Genomic DNA, 21,224 nt, shown 5'->3' on the forward strand with positions numbered 1-21,224 from the left:
CGCGATACGAGCCGAGAAGAGCCGGGCTGGCTTACTTTCCTTCCTTCCCGCGCTGATGCAGAGCCACTCGAACAAAGCGTCGCGCCCCTCTGATGCTTTCGGCGGCTTCCGAAGCGACGCTGGGCTCTTTTGCCGCCAAAAGCGTCAGGGGGGCGTGACGCTTTGTTCGAGTGGCTCTGCATCAGCGCGGGAAGGAAGGAAAGTAAGCCAGCCCGGCTCTTCTCGGCTCGTATCCCGGCACTTGGTGAGTGGAGAGGCGGTCGCCTCCCCTGCCGCCCCACTCTGGGGGTCCTTGGCTTCTGCTGGGGGTGGGGGGATCCGAACGCTGTTTTGAATTTCACATTCCGAGTGGCCCAAACGCCAAAGGTGAACTTCCGCACCTCAGGAGTTAGCTCGCAAACGGCGCGGCTGTTTTAAAACATCACTGCCGGCCTGGGGGGGGAGAGGGAAAGGGGGGAGAGGGGGGAGAGAAAGAGAGAGGGAGAGAGAGAAAGAGAGAGGGAAAGGGGGGGAGAGGGGGGAGAGAAAGAGAGAGGGATAGAAAGAGAGAGAGAGTGAGAGATGCTCAGTGAGCCTTTCTTTGAAGTTGCCTTTCTTTCTTTCTTTCTTTCTTTCTCTCTCTCTTTCTTTTTCTCTCTTGCTCTCTTGCTCTTTCATTCTTTTTTCTTTCTCTCTCTTTCTTTCTTTCTTTCTTTCTCTTTCTTTCTTTCTTTCTTTCTCTTTCTTTCTTTCTTTCTCTTGCTTTCTCTCCTTCCTTCCCTCCTCCATTTCTTTCATTCTCCCTCTCTATTTTTATTTCTCTTTCATTTTCTTTCTTTCTCTCTTGCTTGCTTTCTTTCTTGCTCTTTTTCTTTCTCTCTTTTACCTTCCCTTCCTCTATTTCTTGCTTTCCTTTTCCTTCCTCCCTTCTTTCCTCCCTCTACAGGATTGGGTGGCAGTGAAGTTACTCTCCCCTTTCATAAGTTTCCTTGCTTCCTTCCTCTGTTCCTGTCCCTTCACCCTTTCTTTCTTCCTTTCTTTCTTCCTTCCTTTCTTTCTTTCCTTCCTTCCTTCCTTTCCTCCCTCCATTTCTTGCTTTCCTTTTCCTTCCTCCCTTCTTTCCTCCCTCTACAGGATTGGGTGGCAGTGAAGTTGAATAAATAACTACAGTTTAATGAATAAAAATAAAAGTTTGCCATGTTGATTGTTTTGGGTAAAAAGAGGAAGGGAAGGAAAGCTCTCAGCTTATCATCTTATTAATAAGTAAAGTTACATTTATTCTTGCAATGTCTTTTTGCATAATTTAGACTAACTTTGTGAGTTTTTTGAGGGCTGGAACCAATTAAAATTATTTACATTAATTCCTATGGGGAAAAGTCGTTCGAGCTAAGAGCTGCTCGACTTAAGAGCGCAGGTCCGGAACGAATTAAACTCGTATCTCGAGGTACCACTGTAGTCTATACCCATGATGGCGAAACTATGGTACACGTGCCACAGGTGGTACATGGAGCCATATCGGAGGGCGCATGAGGCTTTGCCCTGTGTCAGGTCCAGCACACATGCATGTGCTGGCCAGATGATTTTCAGCCTTGGGAAAGGTCATTTCGCCCTCTGGATGCTTTAGGGAAGCTTCCCAGAAGCCCCAGAGGCAAAAACAAATCACCCAACGGAAAAAAAAGAAATGGGTGAAAATGCACTTCCGGTTTGCTGTTGTGTTGTTTTTTTGCCGAAAACAGCACAATGGGCAAACCGGAAGTACATTTTCTGAATTTCTGGTTTGCTCGTTACGCTGTTTTTTGCGCTCTGGAGCTTCAGGAAGCTTCCCTGAATCCTTTGGAGTGCAAAAAAAGCAGCACAATGGCAAACCGGAAGTGTGTTTTCTGAACTTCTTGTTTGCCTGTTGTGCACTCTGGAGCTTCAGAAAGCTTCTCACCGAGTCTCCGGAGAGGGGCAATATATAAATCTAATTATTATTATTATTGTTGTTGTTGTTGTTGTTCTTCTTCTTCTTCTTCTTCTTCTTCTTATTATTATTATTATTATTATTATTATTATTCCCTGAACTCTCCAGAGTGTGTTTGCTGAACTTCTGGTTTGCCTGTTGTGCTGTTGTTTGCACTCCGGAGCTTCAGGAAGCTTCCCTAAACTCTCCAGAGTGCAAAAAATAACACAATGGCAAACCGGAAGTGCGTTTTCTCGACCTTCCAGTTTGCCCATTTGGGCATTATTTCTCATATACCAAGTTTTAGTAAGGCCTGTGCGCATGTGTGGGGGGCAACGCAAGGGTGTGCACATGCACATGTATGGGAGGGAGGGGAGGGGTGTGGGCACATGTATGCATGCTAGCACACCCACACCCACCCTTTTGGCTTGTGAACCAAAAAGGTTCGCCATCACTGGTCTATACTGTAATTAGACAGAGAAATGGATAGCAATTGGGTTAGTTTGGTTTCTGAGATTACAACAGCAGCGTAGATCTGAGCAGAGATGGACAGAGTTGAAGCAAGCAAGTTCAGCAGAAACCCTGGTTGCAAACACTTCTGACCATGACCAAATCAGGTTCCGACCAGGGGTGAAATTCAAAAGTTTTCTCTACCGGTTCTGTGAGTGTAGCTTGGTAGGCATGGCTTCCTGACCTTGTGAACATAACCTGTGATGAAGGCTTCCCTCCTTTTCCCCCTTCTCCTCTTGCAACCTCTTGGTCAGCTGTGACAGGGCTGGGAGGATGCACATGACAGAAGGAGGGGGGAGAGGGAGGAAGGAAGCATCTGCCATTTATTCCTCTGCCAGCCCAGATTTACAAAAGGAAGGAAGAAAAACAGGTAGCAAAAAGCACCAAAGAGAGCCCGCGGGGCTCCAAGGCTTTCTAAGTGAGTGAGAAGAGACAGGGAGAGAGAGAGAGAGTGAGATGCACACAGACATAGAGAGAATGAGAGAGAAAGGGAACCTGGCTGATTGGTGAGCATCTTGACGAGGGCCGAATCAAGCCAAATCTGTCTCCCTGCCCCCTCTCTCTGTCTGACTGGCAAGAAACAACGGGCTGCTACTTCTGGGTTTGCTCTCTGCAGAGAGAGAGAGAGAGTCCTACTTCAGGGCAGAGAAGTGCGCCGTGTTGGGGTGCGTTGGCTGGAAGAGGTGAGCAGTGACTGTGCAAGTGGGCGGGTGTGAGTGGGGCCAACCAGGGTTGGTTTTTACCCGCTCAGCAAACCAATTCAAATCAGCATGAGCCAGTCCAAGCTGGTTGAATTTCTGACTGTTACACATATGACCTGGACTGTTTATTGGATTGTACTACTTCTTAAAGTAAACTTTAACTCAAGTTAGTTTATCTGTATGTGACTATTTATGCATAATTACTTTTATAAATGTTTCTGTGTGCATATCCTTGTTACTCAAGGATTACTGTGCACATACATTAACAAGCCTGGGGAGAAGAAAAAACGGGTCCAACTGGAAGTTGGCAAATGGGCCATTTTCTGCTCCTAGAAAGGCTCAGGTGCCTAGGGGGAGCAAAAAACAAGCATGCCATTGTGTGCCAGGAGTGAGGGGGTATCCCATGCGCATTGAATTATGGGTGTGGGCACGTGGACACATGACCCCTGTGCTCCCCCCTTTTGGCCTGTGAATCAAAAAAGGTTTGCCATCACTGTCCTATGATGTACCTTCACTCAATTAAAGCTTACAAAGAATCAAACAGACATGAGAATCATAGCAGCACATAAATACAAAAGTAATTGGCTGAAGTTCTAAAAATTAAAAAGAAATACAAATGATAATCCATATGTTTTCTTACTGGATCTACAAAAAGGCTAGTTAAATTCTCAAAAAAATTGTATGAGAAGATGAAGAATTAGAGAAATCCTATGACAAAATGTTTGAATGAACTAAAGATGAAGACTGTTAGAAGTGAGAGGAAAGAATATGAAATTGATTTATTTGATCAAAGTTACAATAAGACATTTATTTGCAAAGTTATGGCGATCCTTTATGAACTTTTTGTTGACATTAGGATTGAAAAGTTAATGTCTTATGAATTTCATTATAGCTAAGGAATGAGATGTAAGATGATATCTGTTTGTAACCTTATGGGGAGTAAATAATTACTTAATTTGATTAAAATTGTTACAGTCAAGGTTGGAAGTCACTTCTTTACATATTTATTTTTCTTTATTATATTCTTTATTTTTGTTTTTTCTTATACTTTACTCATTCTTTGTTATTCTTTTTTTCTTTCTTTAAATTTAGTTTTTGTTTTACTATTGTAATAAAAGTCCTTAATAAAATTATATACCAATAACTGACCAATATAAAATAGCAAAATGGAAGGGCTTCTGCAATGACAAATTGTTGCTCTTTCTAAAACAAAAACAAAAAAACTGTGATTGGTAGAAATATAGAATTTATTTCTTATTCCTTGATTTGTAATGTGAATATTTAAGGTTCTTCTCTTTGATACGTTAAGTGTCCAGATAGTGTCATCCAAGGGCTCTAAAGTTCCTCTTGGTTTTGCACCTCAACTGGAAAGCCCTTAATTTGCAATTGCAATTGCAATTAAGCTACATTTGATCCACCTATGTTTGTCACACTTCATGCTTTAAGCATCTATATGAAATACAATCCCTAAATTAGGAAAGGATGTAGAAATTATTGACTACTAGTTGAATCTGCAAATCTTTCCTAGACACTTCTACCTGGAAACCACTTTTGGACTTTATGCTTGCTTGAGTTGGGGGGGGGGACAACGAAAATTTGATTTTGGGGTTTGTTGATTACATAGGTTTGTTATTATATAAAATGGCTAGTGTATATTATCATATTTATTTTATTTTATTTTATTTTATTTTTATTTTATTATTTGGATTTGTATGCCGCCCCTCTCCGAAAACTCGGGGCGGCTCACAACAAGTGAAAAGACAATCCAATACATTAATCCAATTAATTAAAATATTATAAATTTAAGAAAAACCCCTATACTAACATACACACACACGAGCATACCATATATAAATTCAACGTGCCCAGGGGAAGATGTTTAGTTTCCCCATGCCTGACGGAAAAGGTGGGTTTTGAGGAGTTTATGGAAGGCAGGAAGAGTAGGGGCAGTTCTGATCTCCGGGGGGAGTTGGTTCCAGAGAGTCGGTGCCGCCACAGAGAAGGCTCTTCCCCTGGGGCCCGCCAACCGGCATTGTTTAGTTGACGGGACCCAGAGGAGGCCCACTCTGTGCGACCTAATCGGTCGCTGGGATTCGTGCGGCAGAAGGCGGTCTCGGAGATATTCTGGTCCAGTGCCATGAAGGGCTTTAAAGGTCATAACCAACACTTTGAATTGTGACCGGAAACTGATCGGCAGCCAATGCAAGCTGCGGAGTGATGGTGAAACATGGGCATACCTGGGTAAGCCCATGACTGCTCTCGCAGCTGCATTCTGCACGATCTGAAGTTTCCGAACACTTTTCAAAGGTAGCCCCATGTAGAGAGCATTACAGTAGTCGAACCTCGAGGTGATGAGGGCATGAGTGACTGTGAGCAATGAGTCCCGGTCCAGGTAGGGCCGCAACTGGTGCACCAGGCGAACCTGGGCAAACGCCCCCCTCGCCACAGCTGAAAGATGGTTCTCTAATGTGAGCTGTGGATCGAGGAGGACGCCCAAGTTGCGGACCCTCTCTGAGGGGGTCAGTAATTCCCCCCCCCCAGGGTAATGGACGGACAGATGGGATTGTCCTTGGGAGGCAAAACCCACAGCCACTCCGTCTTATCCGGGTTGAGCTTGAGTCTGTTGACACCCATCCAGGCCCCAACAGCCTCCAGGCACCGGCACATCACTTCCACCGCTTCGTTGACTGGGCATGAGGTGGAGATGTAAAGCTGGGTATCATCGGCATATTGATGATACCTCACCCCATGTCCTTGGATGATCTCACCCAGCGGTTTCATGTAGATGTTAAATAGCAAGGGGGAGAGGACCGACCCCTGAGGTACTCCACAAGGGAGAGACCTCGGAGTCGACCTCTGACCCCCCACTAACACCGACTGCGACCGGCCAGAGAGGTAGGAGGAGAACCACTGAAGCACAGTGCCTCCCACCCCCAACCCCTCCAACCGGTGCAGAAGGATACCATGGTCGATGGTATTGAAAGCCGCTGAGAGATCGAGGAGCACCAGGACAGAGGATAAACCCCTGTCCTGGGCCCGCCAGAGATCATCCATCAACGCGACCAAAGCGGTTTCCGTGCTGTAACCGGGCCTGAAGCCCGACTGCTGGGGACCTAGATAATCGGCTTCTTCCAAGGACCGCTGGAGCTTGAGTGCCACCACCTTCTCGACAACCTTCCCCATGAAGGGAAGGTTGGAGACTGGACGATAGTTGTTGAGTACGGCTGGGTCCAGGGAGGGCTTCTTGAGGAGGGGGCGCATAAGCGCTTCTTTATAGAGCGATGGAAAAACTCCCCTCCCCAAGGAAGCGTTGGTAATCTCCTGGGCCCAGCTCCGTGTCACCTCCCTGCCGGCCGAGACCAACCAGGAGGGACACGGATCCAATAGACAGGTGGCAGAACTCACAGCTCCAATGGCCTTGTCCACTTCATCAGGTGTCACCAGATCAAACTCTTCCCAGACAGGTGGACAAGTACGTTCCCCAGTCACCTCGACTGACTCATTGTCAGTCGACTCTGTTTTACAATTGGAGTCGAGGTCGGCCCGGATCTGAGCGACTTTATCAGCGAAAAACGTGTTAAACTCCTCGGCACTACTCTGCAAGGGCTCCCCAACTCCCCCCTGGTTAAGAAGGGAGCGGGTCACCCTAAACAGAGCGGCCGGGCGGGATTCCGCTGATGCAATCAAGGCAGCATGGTACGCGCATCTTGCCGCCTTGAGCGCCACTTTGTAAGTCTTAATAAAAGCTCTTACAAGTGTTCGATCAGATTCAGACCTGCTCTTCCTCCATCGCTTCTCTAGACGTCTCTTTTGGCGTTTCAACTCCCGGAGCTCCTCGTTGAACCATGGAGCTCTACGGGGTCTAGCGCCACGGAGAGGTCGCAAAGGCGCAATCCAGTCAAGAGCCTCCGCAGCAGCCGTATTCCAGGCCTCCGCAAGAGACTCCGCCGAACTGTGGATGAGTGCCTCTGGAATAACCCCAAGCGCCATCTGAAAGCCCTCTGGGTCCATCAGGCGTCTGGGGCGGAACATCTTCATTGGTTCCGCCTCCCTGCGGGGAAGGATTGGAGCCAGGAAGTCAAGCCGTAGTAGAAAATGGTCTGACCATGACAAAGGCACTGCTTCTAAGCCCCTTAGTCTCAGACCATTACTCAATTGCTCGGAAAGGAATACCATGTCAGGTGCGTGCCCCCCCTCATGAGTCGGACCCCATACTACTTGAGTCAGGTCCATGGCTGTCATGGTGGCCATGAACTCCTGTGCCAACCCAGAGGTTTCGCCGAGTGACGGCAGGTTGAAGTCCCCCAAGCCAATAAGTCTGGGGAACTCCACCGCCAACCCGGCTACCTCCTCGAGTAGCACAGGCAGGGCTTTTGACACGCAGCTGGGAGGCAGGTACGTGAGAAATAAGCCCACCTGAACCCCTAAGTCCAACTTCATCAAGAGTGACTCACAACCCGCAATTTCCGGAGCAATGAGTCCACGTAGGCAAAGGCTCTCCCTGGCTATAATAGCCACTCCTCCCCCCCTTCCCTGGGGTCGAGGTTGGTGCCATATCTGAAACCCAAGTAAAAAAGTAAAAAGTTGAGGTTTTATGTTAGTACCTATTTGTCGGCACCAAATGGAGTTGGAAGTCAATGCTTTTGCTTTTTCTCTTTTCCCGTACACTTTTCTCTCTTCCCTCTTTTCTCCCTTAATTCCCCATTATGTTCATTTTTCCTTGTAGAAACATAGAAACATAGAAGTCTGATGGTAGAAAAAGACCTCATGGTCCATCTAGTCTGCCCTTATACTATTTCCTGTATTTTATCTTAGGATGGATATATGTTTATCCCAGGCATGTTTAAATTCAGTTACTGTAGATTTACCAACCACGTCTGCTGGAAGTTTGTTCCAAGGATCTACTACTCTTTCAGTAAAATAATATTTTCTCATGTTGCTTTTGATCTTTCCCCCAACTAACTTCAGATTGTGTCCCCTTGTTCTTGTGTTCACTTTCCTATTAAAACACTGCCCTCCTGGACCTTATTTAACCCTTTAACATATTTAAATGTTTCTGTCATGTCCCCCCTTTCCCTTCTGTCCTCCAGACTATACAGATTGAGTTCATTAAGTCTTTCCCAATATGTTTTATGCTTAAGACCTTCCACCATTCTTGTAGCCCGTCTTTGGACCCGTTCAATTTTGTCAATATCTTTTTGTAGGTGAGGTCTCCAGAACTGAACACAGTATTCCAAATGTGGTCTCACCAGCACTCCATATAGCGGGATCATAATCTCCCTCTTCCTGCTTGTTATATCTCTAGCTAAGCATCCTACTTGCTTTCCCTACCACCTGACTGCACTGTTCACCCATTTTGAGACTGTCAGAAATCACTACCCCTAAATCCTTCTCTTGTATTTCTATATTTTATATTCTGATAAACTAATAATATTTAAACTGCAGATTTTCCTGATCACAAATTGATTTCACCTAATTTAGCGTTTTTCCATATTACCAGCATTTAGACCTTTCAGTTCTGTCCATCTAGAAACGCAGAAATATAATGGATCTTTTTTTACTAATCCTTTTTTATTCACTCTTTAAGAGGAGAATGAAGAGAAAACCATCCAATCCAGACTTCACCCATGAGTTACCCCAGAATAACAAAAATCCGCTCGGTCCCAATTCATATACAGTATATAACGGTATATAAAAAGAAATAACATAGCTTTTGAACACCACCTCATCTGGTGCTTTCACAATATATATTTGTATTTATTTGGCTTCTGGTTTACAAATAAAATCGAAGCAGTTGCTATGTTAGAAAAGTATGTGAAATAATATGAGTTACAATTGTTGAAATCCCACAAATGTCCCCTGCCTGCTGTTTTTTCCATTCATTGTTGAATTAAGAACCCTTGTGAATGTGCAATGATAAAATATCAGCAACGTGGGTACTTTTCAAATTTTTATCATGGTTACATGCTGTTAAGACTAGCTGCATTAGAAAAGTTAGGGGAAAGGCATTCTAAGCTATGAAGCACAGGCACAATACAGATCTTTTGAAGTGGCAAAGTCCAAAACTAGTTGAGTCGAAGCCAGAGATTCTTAGGAAAATACATAACCTACAAAATCCATAGAAATATTATGATTCAATGGCAAATGTTAAATTGATACAAGGCCAGAAATAAATCAACAAACTCCCCCAAAAGAAATGTATTCTGATAACAGTCAAATTCATATCTTATCAGAAAGTATTATTATTATTATTATTGTTTGTTTGTTTGTTTGTTTGTTTATTATTTATTTATTTATTTATTTATTTATTTATTTATTTATTTATTTATTTATTTATTTATTTATTTATTTATTTATTTATTTATTTATTTATTTATTTATTTATTTATTTATTTATTTATTTATTTATTTATTAGATTTGTATGCCTTCCCTCTCCGCAGACTCGGGGCGGCTCACAACAGTGATAAAACAATATACAGTAACAAATCTAATATTAAAAGTCTAAAATAACAATTTAACATTAAAAGCCTAAAAAACCCATTATTTAAAAAGGATACACACAAACATACCATATATAAAACTACATAGGCAAGGGGAGATGTCTCAGTTCCCCCATGCCTGACAGCAGAGGTGGGTTTTAAGAAGTTTACGAAAGGCAAGGAGGGTGGGGCAGTCATCATCTCTGGGGGGAGCTGGTTCCAGAGGGTCAGGGCTGCCACAGAGAAGGCTCTTCCCCTGGGTTCCGCCAAATGACATTGTTTAGTCGACGGGACCTGGAGAAGGCCAACTCTGCGGGACCTAACCGGCCGCTGGGATTCGTGCGGCAGAAGGCGGTCTCGCAGATATTCTGATCGGGTGCCATGAAGGGCTTTATAGGTCATAACCAACACTTTGAATTGTGACCAAAACTGATCTGCAACCAACATAATGCAATGCAAAGCAATGTAATGCAATCTGCGGAGAGGGACGGCATACAAATAAATAAATAAATGAATGAATGAATGAACGAACAAACAAACAAACAAACAAACAAACAAACAAACAAACCATTCAAAGTGCCCCTTGCGAACCAAAGCATCTCAGTATCAAATGACGTTCCTACCTGTATTTCACGTAGCATTTTGAACTTCTCAAAAAAGTGCTTCACAAACCTAATTGGCTGCAACAGGGTAAAGAGGCAGAAGGTCCTTTCTTTGGCAAGTGGGAGTGCCGATTGTTTGTTCTCTTGGATTCAAATCAGTGAGAGGAGAGACTGCATACCTACTGTTGGGCATATTATATGGAGCACACACTTTGCATGAGGAGGATCCAAAGAAAATAAATGTCAAAAAGGATTCCAACCTAGAAGAGCACTTTTTTAACACAAAATAAAACTATATTAACATCCCCATAACAGTGCTCACAAAGCGCCAGTTTTGAGATAAAAAGAACAGCATTACCGTATTCAGGTTTTTATATCTTAAGGAGTGCTCGCTCGGATGCTTGCAAAAGGTTATTGAAACTGAATGGAAGTCAAGGGGGAAACTTTGTGGGCTCAAGGTCACTTTTATACACAACGGATTTAAACTTAATATTAACCGCTCCAAACTTGACTGTAAAAAATATGACTTCAGTAACCGAGTTGTCGAAGCGTGGAACTCATTACCGGACTCCATAGTGTCATCCCCAAATCCCCAACACTTTACCCTTAGATTATCTATGGTTGACCTATCCAGATTCCTAAGAGGTCAGTAAGGGGCGAGTACAAGTGCACTAGAGTGCCTTCCGTCCACTGTCCTATTGCTCTCCTATTTCTCCTATACCTTTCTTCTATTCCTATATCTCTTCTTCTATTCTTTCATTGATATGTTTTTATTCCTACATCTTCTCTTCTATTCTTTCTTAGATATATTTTACTATGAGTATCTCCTCTATAACCTTCATCATGTATTTTACTATGTGTATATAGATATATAACCACTAAAACCCTCATTGTGTATTGGACATACATACATACATACATACATACATACATACATACATTAAATAAATAAATAAATAAATACATATCCGTGACATACTAATTTAGTAAGAAAAAGCAGCAATTTTTCAGTGTTAGCCATATGAGATGTTGCTCATTTGATACTGTAAGTAAGCCAACAACACATATATTTATAAAAATAATAAAGGCAGGCTAAAATAAATGAATACATTAGAGATAGGGAGATGCTGTAGAGTATTGACAAATAATATTACCTTTCCTCTTTTTACGAGAGTCCTGCTGTTTCACGGTAGGAAAGAGAGTTTTGGATGCTTAGCTGCAGCTTGTCCGGCAAAGCTAGGAAAGGATAAATCCTCTGCTTTTCTTTTATACTGGCAAAATAGTCCATCTTCCACCCACACTTAAGCCAGTGGATCAACTGTAATTTTACTCAATAGCTCAATGTTGCTTGATGTAATTACTATTCTGCCATATACTGATGTTATCTCTTTCTTCTACCCTTAAACAGATTGCTTTTTCAATTGTCATATTAAAAAAAACGTCAAATGGTAATCGCATGGATCAATGCCATTTGCTCATAGGATGAGGGCTGCTTTGGTCCAAAATTAGAAGGAGTCTGGTAGTCCTTTTTCAAACTAACAAATTTTATTAAAAGTTGCAAGCGATTTATCAGATTAAATTGCTCATGGTATCTATGCCTTTTAAAACAAATTTGTTACAGTAATATGAAAAAGTTCTATCAGACTATTCTTGATATTTACCATTTAGATTACTCTGCCATTGTTAACTATACTTCATTGCCATGTGTTTTTTTTAATAAAAAACCTGCTGTCATAAAACAAAAATAGACTGTTTTGTTCAACAATGTCCTACAGTTTTTTAAATGACTTAATTTTCTGCCCTCGTCCTGAATATTTTTTCCTATCAATAGAAGCCAATAGAGATTAATAAGAAAGATACATTAATTTGCACCATTATTTTGCACAATACGGCTTCCATGTATATTTGTTTACTCTGCAATATTTTCTTTCTATCTGCAGTTCTCAAGGAGTCTTTATTTTGAATTGATTCACGATTATTTATGTTTCAAGCCACCAGCCTCACAACATACAGGTAATGCTACAAACTGTACAAAAGTTCAGATTAAAATTACACTTCTAATATTTTAATTACAATTAAGACATTTAGGTGTCTTCTTTTCTCTGTGCAATAAGAATTCCCTTTTGCTTTGAGTGAGAGATAATTTTGTTACTATCATATTTCTGAACATTTCCACAGAAACTGAATATGCACATTAAATGTTTAGCTTTTCCACTAATCTAATTCATAGCCAAGATATTCAATAAGCTTAATAGTTTTCATTCTGTTTCTGCCTTTTAGCACATTTAGCTGAGGAAATTTGATCATAATTTTTCACAGTAAGAGTTTTAATTGTAGAAATAACTGTAATGAACTGTAACAACTGTAACTATAACTAATCTAGTGGAAAATGTAGCATATTTTGTCCCAAGGAACAAGTGAATAGCTATGAATAGAATGTTTTATTTCATACTATTACCCAAACATTTCTTAACTAAATTTGTAAACATATTTTTTTTACATCCTACCAAGGAAAATAAATTCTACTATACTATTTGTGGAGGATGGGAACTAGGGCTTAAAAAATTAATCAAATAATTAATCAACTGTAACATTTGACCAGTGTTGCTATGCCCATATTGCTGAGAGGAATAGCAAGAATGGTGTACTGTATGGTCTCCTTGTGATGTAGTTTCCAGTATTGTTATGCTGGCAGTTAATATATTGAATTATTATTGTTTTCTAATGTGTTTAAGTAAATATATTTGTGCAAAAGTATGGATCATGCAGCAATAATGAGGGGAGTAGAAAGGGGAGGTAAAGAAGAGAGGAAACAAATTTAAGTTGTTACTACGTTCAGTGATCTGAGATGACATCTTATTTAACAAAAATTGAGCTGTCTCACCCACAGATACTTACATAATATTGTAATCCTTCATATCTTTGCTTATGTAAAAACTTTAAACAGTGGTTCTCAACCTTTCTAAATGCCGCAACACCTTAATACAGTTCCCCATGTTGTGGTGACCCTCAACCAAAAGTCTTTTGCCAATTCTCCCAACAGAGCTTTAAGCTGATTGGCAGGAAGGTCAGAGGGACACCCTCACTGTAAACACCTGACTGGTGAGATTGTAAAAATTCCAAGGTGCCAGAATAGAAGCTTTAGTTCCTAACACCATGGGAAATTTGTCTTTCCCCATGAGAAATGGTCGACCCCTGTGAAATGGTCGTTCATCCCCCAAAGGGGTCCCAACCCACAGATTGAGAATCACTGCTTTAAAATTTATTTATTTTGACATTAATGAAGATGGGGGCAGGTAGATGAAGATTTCTAATCAAGCAAGAGTGATCTTACAGATTAACAGAGTTGGAAGGGACCTTGCAGGTCATCTAGTCCAGTATTTCCCAACCAGTGTGCCGCGGCACACTTGTGTGCTGCGAGACATGGTCAGGTGTGCTGCGAAGAAGGAAGCTCAGCTTCTGGTCTCGCAACTTTTTGCTGAGAGTGCGAAGAGCAAAAAGTTGTGAGACCGGAAGCTGAGCTTTCTTCTTTGCGCCTTCCAAGTTTTCCAGCAGCTGCAGCATCCTGCCCGGCTGGAGCTTCCCTGGCGGAGACAGCAGGTGAGCTTTGGGGCCTGGCAGGAGGACGGAGGCAGCGGGAGGGTAGCGGCAGCACTGGCACCGGGCAGTAGCCGCAGGGCGGCGGCAGGGTGGTCAGCTGCCAGCCAGAACTCCAGGACAGAGGCACCAACGGCGGCGACTGGACATGTTGCTGTACGCCGTACATGCTGGCATTGCGTGGCTGGCACTTGCCTGCTGGCTGGGCCGGGATGGAGGCTCCATCCCCACGCCCATGCCCAGCGCAACGCCAGCATGTACAGTGTCTAGGAACACGTCCAGCAACCACCGTCGGTGTCTCCATTCCGGAGCTCTGCCTCACAGCTGACCACCCTGCCGCCGCCCCAAGGCTACTACTCAGTGCTGCTGCTGCAGCGTGGTGTAAGAGAAAGAGAGAGAGAAAGAAAGAGATAGATAGCAAGAGAGAGAAAGAGATAGCAAGAGAGGGGGAGAGAGAAAGAGAGAGGGAGAGAGGGGGGGAGAGAGAAAGAGAGAGAAAGCAAAAAAGAGAGAGAGAGATAGCAAAAAAAAGAGAGAAAGAGAGAGATAGCAAGAGAGAGAGAGAAAGAGAGAGGGAGAGAGGGGGAGAGAGAAATAGAGAGAAAGACAGCAAGAGAGAGAGAGAGAAAGCAAGAGAGAGCGAAAGGGGGGAAGGAAGGTGAGGGAAAGACAGAGGGAGGGAAGGAGGGAGAGAGAAAGAGAGCATAAGAGAGGAAGGAAGGGAGAAACAAAGAGGGATGGAGAGAGAGAGGGAAAGAAAGAGGAAGGAAGGAAGAGAGAGAAAGAGGGAGAGAGAGAGAGAAATAGAGCGAAAGGGAGGAAGAGAGAGATTTTTTTTGTCCAAACTTTTTTGAGCCCCCCCCCCGCCCGCTCAATGTTCCCCAGGATTTTGTAAATGTGAATAATGTGCCACGGCTCAAAAAAGGTTGGGAAACACTGATCTAGTCCAACCTACTGCCCAAGCAGGGGATCCTACATCTGCCTCTACATAGGATCAAACTCACAACCTCCTGATTGTGAGGCAAGAGCTCCCTCTAGACCATAGCAGCTGATGATTGGAATCTATGCACATTAACAGATTAAAAATTTAGACTTTACAGTGCTGTATGTTACATAATATACATGATCATTCAAATGTTATTATAAAGTGAATGGACATTGGGCACAAGACTTTGTCATGTATCTTTTGGCGACAGTTGAATTTTGGAAAACTCTCATCTTACTAATAGAAAAATATCCAGTGGAGATTCTGTCTTGTCCATATTAATATCAAGGTTTACTCAACCATCAAACAATTTAAGATAATTACTTTTTTCTGGGCATATCATTTTATACTTAATTTCATTATATCTAAATTGTGCTTCCCTTCAGAATTTGAAGGACTTATTTTTATCCTTGAATCAATGCAATGAAACAGATGATGCTGAAAGACAATAACTGATTCAATGTCATCAAGGAATAGGAAAGGTCATTGTTTAATCCAGGTGTTCGACAAAATGTCAAGGGCAAATCCTTTATATCTTTGGAGCATCTCTCTTCTTTCCTGATTGATTTATATCACTTAGGTAATGACTTGAAATGTCATTCTTTCTCTTTGTGTCTGTGTGCATGTGTGTTTTCTGTGCCATTGCATGGGACCATTACAGGTAGTCCTTGACCTATGACTGCAATTGAGCCCAAAATTTATGTTATTGAGTGAGACAGTGAATTTTCCCCATTTTATGATTTTTCTTGCCACAGTTGTTAAGTGAATCACTGTAGTTATGTTGTTAAATGAATCTTGTGTTCCCTTTTATTTTGTTTGTCAGAAGGTTACAAAAGGGGAGACATCCTTCCTGGCCGGCCAAAATGTGGACTCCAGGAAGGGCGTCTTTGTGACATCAAAGCTCCACCCCTGGAATTTCCTATTGGGATTCCCCACCTCTGTTTGAGCCTCCCGACCAGCCGACAGCTCCACGGCTCTTCTGCAAAGGTGACAGCTGGGCGGTGGCGCTTCTCAGCATTCTCCTGAACCCGAACGCTGAACCCGAACTTTTGCCGAACCTCCAGGTTCGGCGTTCAGGAGAACGCCAAGAAGCCCCCCGGCTGTTTCGGAAGGTGACAGCGATTTTTTTTCCAGCTTGCACGCATTAATTGGTTTTACATTGTTTCCTATGGGAAACATTTTTTCGTCTTACTAACTTTTCACCTTATGAACCTCCGCCCGGAACCAATTAAGTTCATAAGACGAGGTATCACTGTATATACATACATATACAGTGTTCCCTCGATTTTCATGGGTTCGAACTTCACGAATAGCCTATACCACGGTTTTTCAAAAAATATTAATTAAAAAATACTTTGCAGTTTTTTTCCTACACCACGGTTTTTCCCACCCGATGACGTCATATGTCATCACCAAACTAATAATTTTTGCAAATAAATAACAAAAAAATAATTATTGTTAATAAATAATTATGTTTATAAATATCAGGATCACTAAGTGCCTTATTCAATGGTGAGTACCAGTAATAATGGTGAGTAAATGGTTGTTAAGGGAATGGGAAGTGGTAATTTAGGGGTTTAAAGTGCTAAGGGATGGCTTGTGATACTGCCCATAGCCAAAAATGGTGTATTTACTTCCGCATCTCTACTTCGCGGAAATTCAACTTTCGCGGGCGGTCTCAGAACGCATCCCCCATGGAAATCGAGGGAACACTGTACATACATATGCACATACGTACATACATACATACATATCTCAATTATAGTTGGCCTTTATAGCAAGCTTTAAAAAACATCTTTCCTAATATATTTACTCTATTTATTTATGTAATATGACTGATATTGCTTCATCCAGGATGACTTTGGACACTTAACATTAAAAAAGTATTTTAAAAAACAATAAACCAAAAAAAAGGCAAATCAGGGAGCAGACTTAACATTTTTGAGGAAATAGTGTGATGCAAACTAGTAGGGCTTGCAGACATTCAGTCCCTTTTTTCAAAGGAATTTTAGAATGTTTCTGAGTTTAAAAAAATAAAGCTTAGTGTTCATACAACTATGTTTTCTATCTCAAAATGGTGAGTTTTAGTATTCATAGTAGCAAAAAGATAAACACATATTCTTCTGGCTTGGAAATCAACAGTACATAAATTTAGAATAAAGAACATGCAGTGATTACAGTCAATGTTTTGTCATTTCTTTTGCTAAAGGAACTTAATTTAATTTTAGAAGTACATTATTTTTTTAAATAATTTTATTACAAAAACCATCACTTAATCTAGAATGTTATTGCATATATGTTTCATTTGCACTCCTAGTAGTTTTGTTTTTCTGTTCCACTCAATTCAATATCCTTGTAACTGGCAATATAGCACTAATTTGCAATCAATGAAAGAACAGCAGGGATCCTCTAAAGTCTTCAAGCTTGTAATATTAATTAGATGGAAAATAAAAAGGAAATTTCTGTGAACAATAATGCGGCAGTAAAAATGTCATAGCAGCAGCCATTTTTATCTCTCTTATGCATTTTTACTGTGAATTGGATTTTTTTTTTAAAAAAATCTGGAACATTAGGTTAAGTTCTATATTTGTAGTACTGTAATTTTAATATGCCATAGAAAACTAAAGTCCTAGAAATAATATCCTAGAATTTCAGCTCTTTAATCTCTTTTCCATTTTTATTTATTTTTTCATAGTACCTCAGACTGTATGCTCTGACTAGATAACATTCATCATTATAAATCATTCAGCTGTTTTGCAATGCTAATTTTTATTTTATTATTATTAAAAGAATAGTGCAATGTAATTCTCTCCAGTATCAAGCACAATTCATCCCTACTACTGTTTAATTGGGAGTCACTTCACCACGGTCTGAAATGATTAGGAAAGTGAGAAAATTTGCATTGTGTGAAAAGGTGAAGCAATGTGCAGTTTTCCAAACCCACACATCACAATGGAGAATCAAACTCTTACCCCAAACTTATCCCTTACTCCCTTACCCCAAACTCTTACTTTAATGGATCTGCTTCCCTTGTTTTGCCATTTGAGCAGAATTCAGTCTGATTTGAAAGAGTTGTGCTCCCTCTAGAGAGCTCAGATTTATGTCTCAGAAATATCTGAAGTGTCAATTGGCCTCTAGGGCTCCTGGCACTTCATCAGTTCCTTTGGAAATTTGATAAGGCATAGTTTGACATATCTGGACTTTATTAGAATGGACAAGTTGGGGTGGGGGTGTATCAATGAATTCCTAATATTTTCAGAGGTTCTGTTTCAGGACCTCCCCCCCCCCAAAAAAATGTGGACAACAGGTCTTCTAGTTCACATTTGAATCCACTACAGAATTCCAGCTGTATATTTAAAAAATGGAATTGCTCAGTTGTTAAATCAACCTGATAGTACTTCCTCCACTAAATTTGGACTTTCTTCGCTCTCATGATGTAGTCACTTTTAACCTTTCTCTTGTCTTACATTGAAATGTTTTACGTTGCCTACCTGAAAAATATTTTAAGTATTGGTAGTGATCTTCTTCATCTGAACTCTTGATGTTCTTTCCACGGGGCATTTTGGGTCTGTTAGTTTTCACTATTTTTCTACAATGAGAGTAAGTGCAGCACATTTGTTCAGTCATATCCAGGGGTGGGCTAATGCCCGGATCGGGGGGGGGGGACGAAGTGGGGTAGCAAAAATGGAGCTCCACCTCAGAGCACCCAATTTGCACTGAAAGATGTTGAAAGAAAATGCAGGGTGTCCTGCATAAGCCGCGCTCACAGTGTGGTAGTAAAAATTTTAGTAGCCCTTCACTGGTCATATCCCGTTTGCAAAATCTTGGATGTATACATATGTGTTGAGCAGTGATTCCATTTCAGATGGTGTTTTTCCTTGCAGCTTCAGTTCGTCCATGTAAAGGCGGGAGGGGAGGTAGCCTGGCAGATGTTCTTGATGTTTGGTACCCTGACTTGTTCAGTATTCAGTATACTGATGACTCAATGCAATGATATTCTTTTCTTGATGTTAACCCCTCCCAGTCTATTACCATACCTCATAATTTTTGACAAACCTATATTTTCTTTTATGTACACCAACAGCATATGCACCAAGACAAATTCCTTTGTGTATCCAACCACACTTGGCCAATACAGAATTCTATTCTATTGACCAGCAGCTACTGGATTTTGCATCAAGCTTTTGGTGTTTCTTCTGAGTCCTGTTATTTCTAGGCACTTGATTTTCCAGCCATGCAAGTCAAATGTCTTTATGAGAAATATGAAGTTTAATTACAAATTGATGACAGATAAATTTAGGTTTTCCAAGGGTTTAATACACTGCTCAAAAAAATAAAGGGAACACACAAAGAACATATCCTAGATCTGAATGAATGAAATATCCTCATTAGGATACTTTGTTCTGTACAAAGTTGAATGTGCTGACATGTGAAACTGATTGTCAGTGTTGCTTCCTAAGTGGACAGTTTGATTTCACAGAAGTTTGATTTAGTTCTGGTTATATTGTGTTGTTTATATTGTGTTATAATATGATATATATATGTCACATGTTTTTGCTATATTGATTAAGAGTTCCCTTTATTTTGTGTCGTTTAAGTATTCCCTTTATTTTTTTGAGCAGTATATCTGTCCCTGGGTCAGCCTTAGCAGTGGAGTATTTTGCAAACATTGTAGAAGGATAACCAATAGAAGGGGATTGGTCTCTCCCACAGGAAATCTGAAGAGTTACTATCCATGTTAAAAATAAAACGTTTTCGTTCACAACACTTCCTATTTCTTTCCACTTGTTTTTCACTGCAAGGGCACCAGAGTTTTTTCCTGTCACAAATGATAAAGACGCTCTCGCTACCGAAAGGAAAACCCGAGAAGCACCCAATCAACGTTTGTTTTACTGCCGCCAAAAGTCCTCGACAGACGTCACGGGGAGGCGGCGAGTGCCATTCGGCACGCGCCAAACTCCGCACGTGACAGCGCCGGGACCTGGGACCCCGCCCTTCTGCGAAAAGGGAGCGCCTGGTAAGGGGGGGCGCCATGGGGGGGAAACGGGGGGGGGAACCAGCGAGCTGTCTTCCTCTCTACGATCTCTCCTCCCTCACGTGACCGCCTCCCCGGAACGTGGCATTGTGTAATCACGTGACCCGTCCGAGGGGGAGGGGGGCTTTGCGGGAGGGGAGGTAGGCCGTTCTGGAGGAATTAGAGGGTGGGGGGAGGGGGGCTGCGTACGCGACGGAGCTGGGTGCGAAGATGGCGGACGAGGAGGCCGAGCAGGACAGCGGCAGCGTCGGCGACGCGAGCGGCCTCCTGGATATGCCGAGCTTGAAGAGGAGGCTCCTGGAGCTGGAGTCGGGGCTGAGGGAAAGACGGAGCCAGCCAGCCGTGGAAGCGGCCACCGAATACTGTCAGCAGCTGTGCCAGGTCAGGATGGGGCCTGGCCGCTTTGGAAGGGGGGAGGGGAGGAGAAAGAGGAGGGAGCCACTTTGCGGCGGGGAGGGGGGGGCGATGGAAGAGGCCGGGCGATGTTAATGGCTGGGCCGCGCTTTGAGGGAGCGCCGCCAGCACCCATTGGAACCTCTTTGACACCAGGCGGGTGTCCCGCCCCCCTGCTCCGAAGAGGAGCTTCTGGCGGCCCGGAACAGCGCTCGCTCTTCCTCCATCCCCCCCCCCCGCCCCGCTCCCTCCATTCCCCCAACCGCCGCCTCGGGTGCTCGCGCTCAGCTCGAAACTCGGCCCCTTTGTTGTGTTGGTGCCGCCTCGGCTCTGGAGGGGCCTTTGTCTGCTGGCGGTGGAGAGGCGCAGTGTGCCCCCCTCCCATGGCCTAGAGGAAGGGGTGGCTGGCTTCATGGGGAGGGGCTAGCTAGGGGAGAAAAGACCGGCGGGTGCTTTCCTTGCGCTGCAAACGAAAATGTCATCAGCTCCTCAAACATGCATCCATCTATATCCCATAGTTGAGGATGGGGTCTTAAAGAACTCCCTTGTAAGCACTCTGGCTATATATATAATATATAGGCTATATATATAATATATAGGCTCTCTATATATATTTTTTATTTTTTATTTATTATTTAGATTTGTATGCCACCCCTCTCCGAAGATAGAGAGAGAGAGAGAGAGAGAGAGAGAGATAGATAGATAGATAGATGTCACATGTTTTTGATGAATTTGAAAATTAATATATAAATAATGTATAGACTATATATATATAATATAGCCTCTCTCTCTCCACACACACACATATACAGTATATATATAAAGAGAGAGACAGAGAGAGAGAGTTTGTATAGGATACATGTATGTATGCATGTATAATATATTTTTGTTGATAATGAAAAGGAAGGGAGACTATATAATATTTGTTTTCGTAGATTTTCACGGGTCTAGGTATGTAAGTTTTGGTGTGTTCAGATCTTTTCCCGTGTAAGATCGAGAG

General features: G+C 42.3%; 1 protein-coding gene across 2 annotated transcripts in view; it reads left to right on the plus strand.

Annotated features, from left to right (window-relative positions):
* The first annotated feature begins 19,763 nt into the window (after nucleotides 1-19,763).
* Nucleotides 19,764-21,224, plus strand: part of ZNF292 (zinc finger protein 292) — a 34,479-nt gene continuing 33,018 nt past the window's right edge. The window contains exon 1 of one of the 2 annotated variants that reach the window (XM_070733170.1): nucleotides 19,764-20,212. In XM_070733170.1, the coding sequence (XP_070589271.1) occupies nucleotides 20,042-20,212 (171 nt within the window). In that variant the 5' untranslated portion in view covers nucleotides 19,764-20,041. Of the gene's footprint in view, nucleotides 20,213-20,276; nucleotides 20,772-21,224 lie in introns of those variants that run through there. The other variant, XM_070733171.1, reaches the window with a different exon arrangement.

Source organism: Erythrolamprus reginae, chromosome 1 (genome assembly GCF_031021105.1).
Source record: "Erythrolamprus reginae isolate rEryReg1 chromosome 1, rEryReg1.hap1, whole genome shotgun sequence".
Taxonomy (NCBI): domain Eukaryota; kingdom Metazoa; phylum Chordata; class Lepidosauria; order Squamata; family Dipsadidae; genus Erythrolamprus; species Erythrolamprus reginae.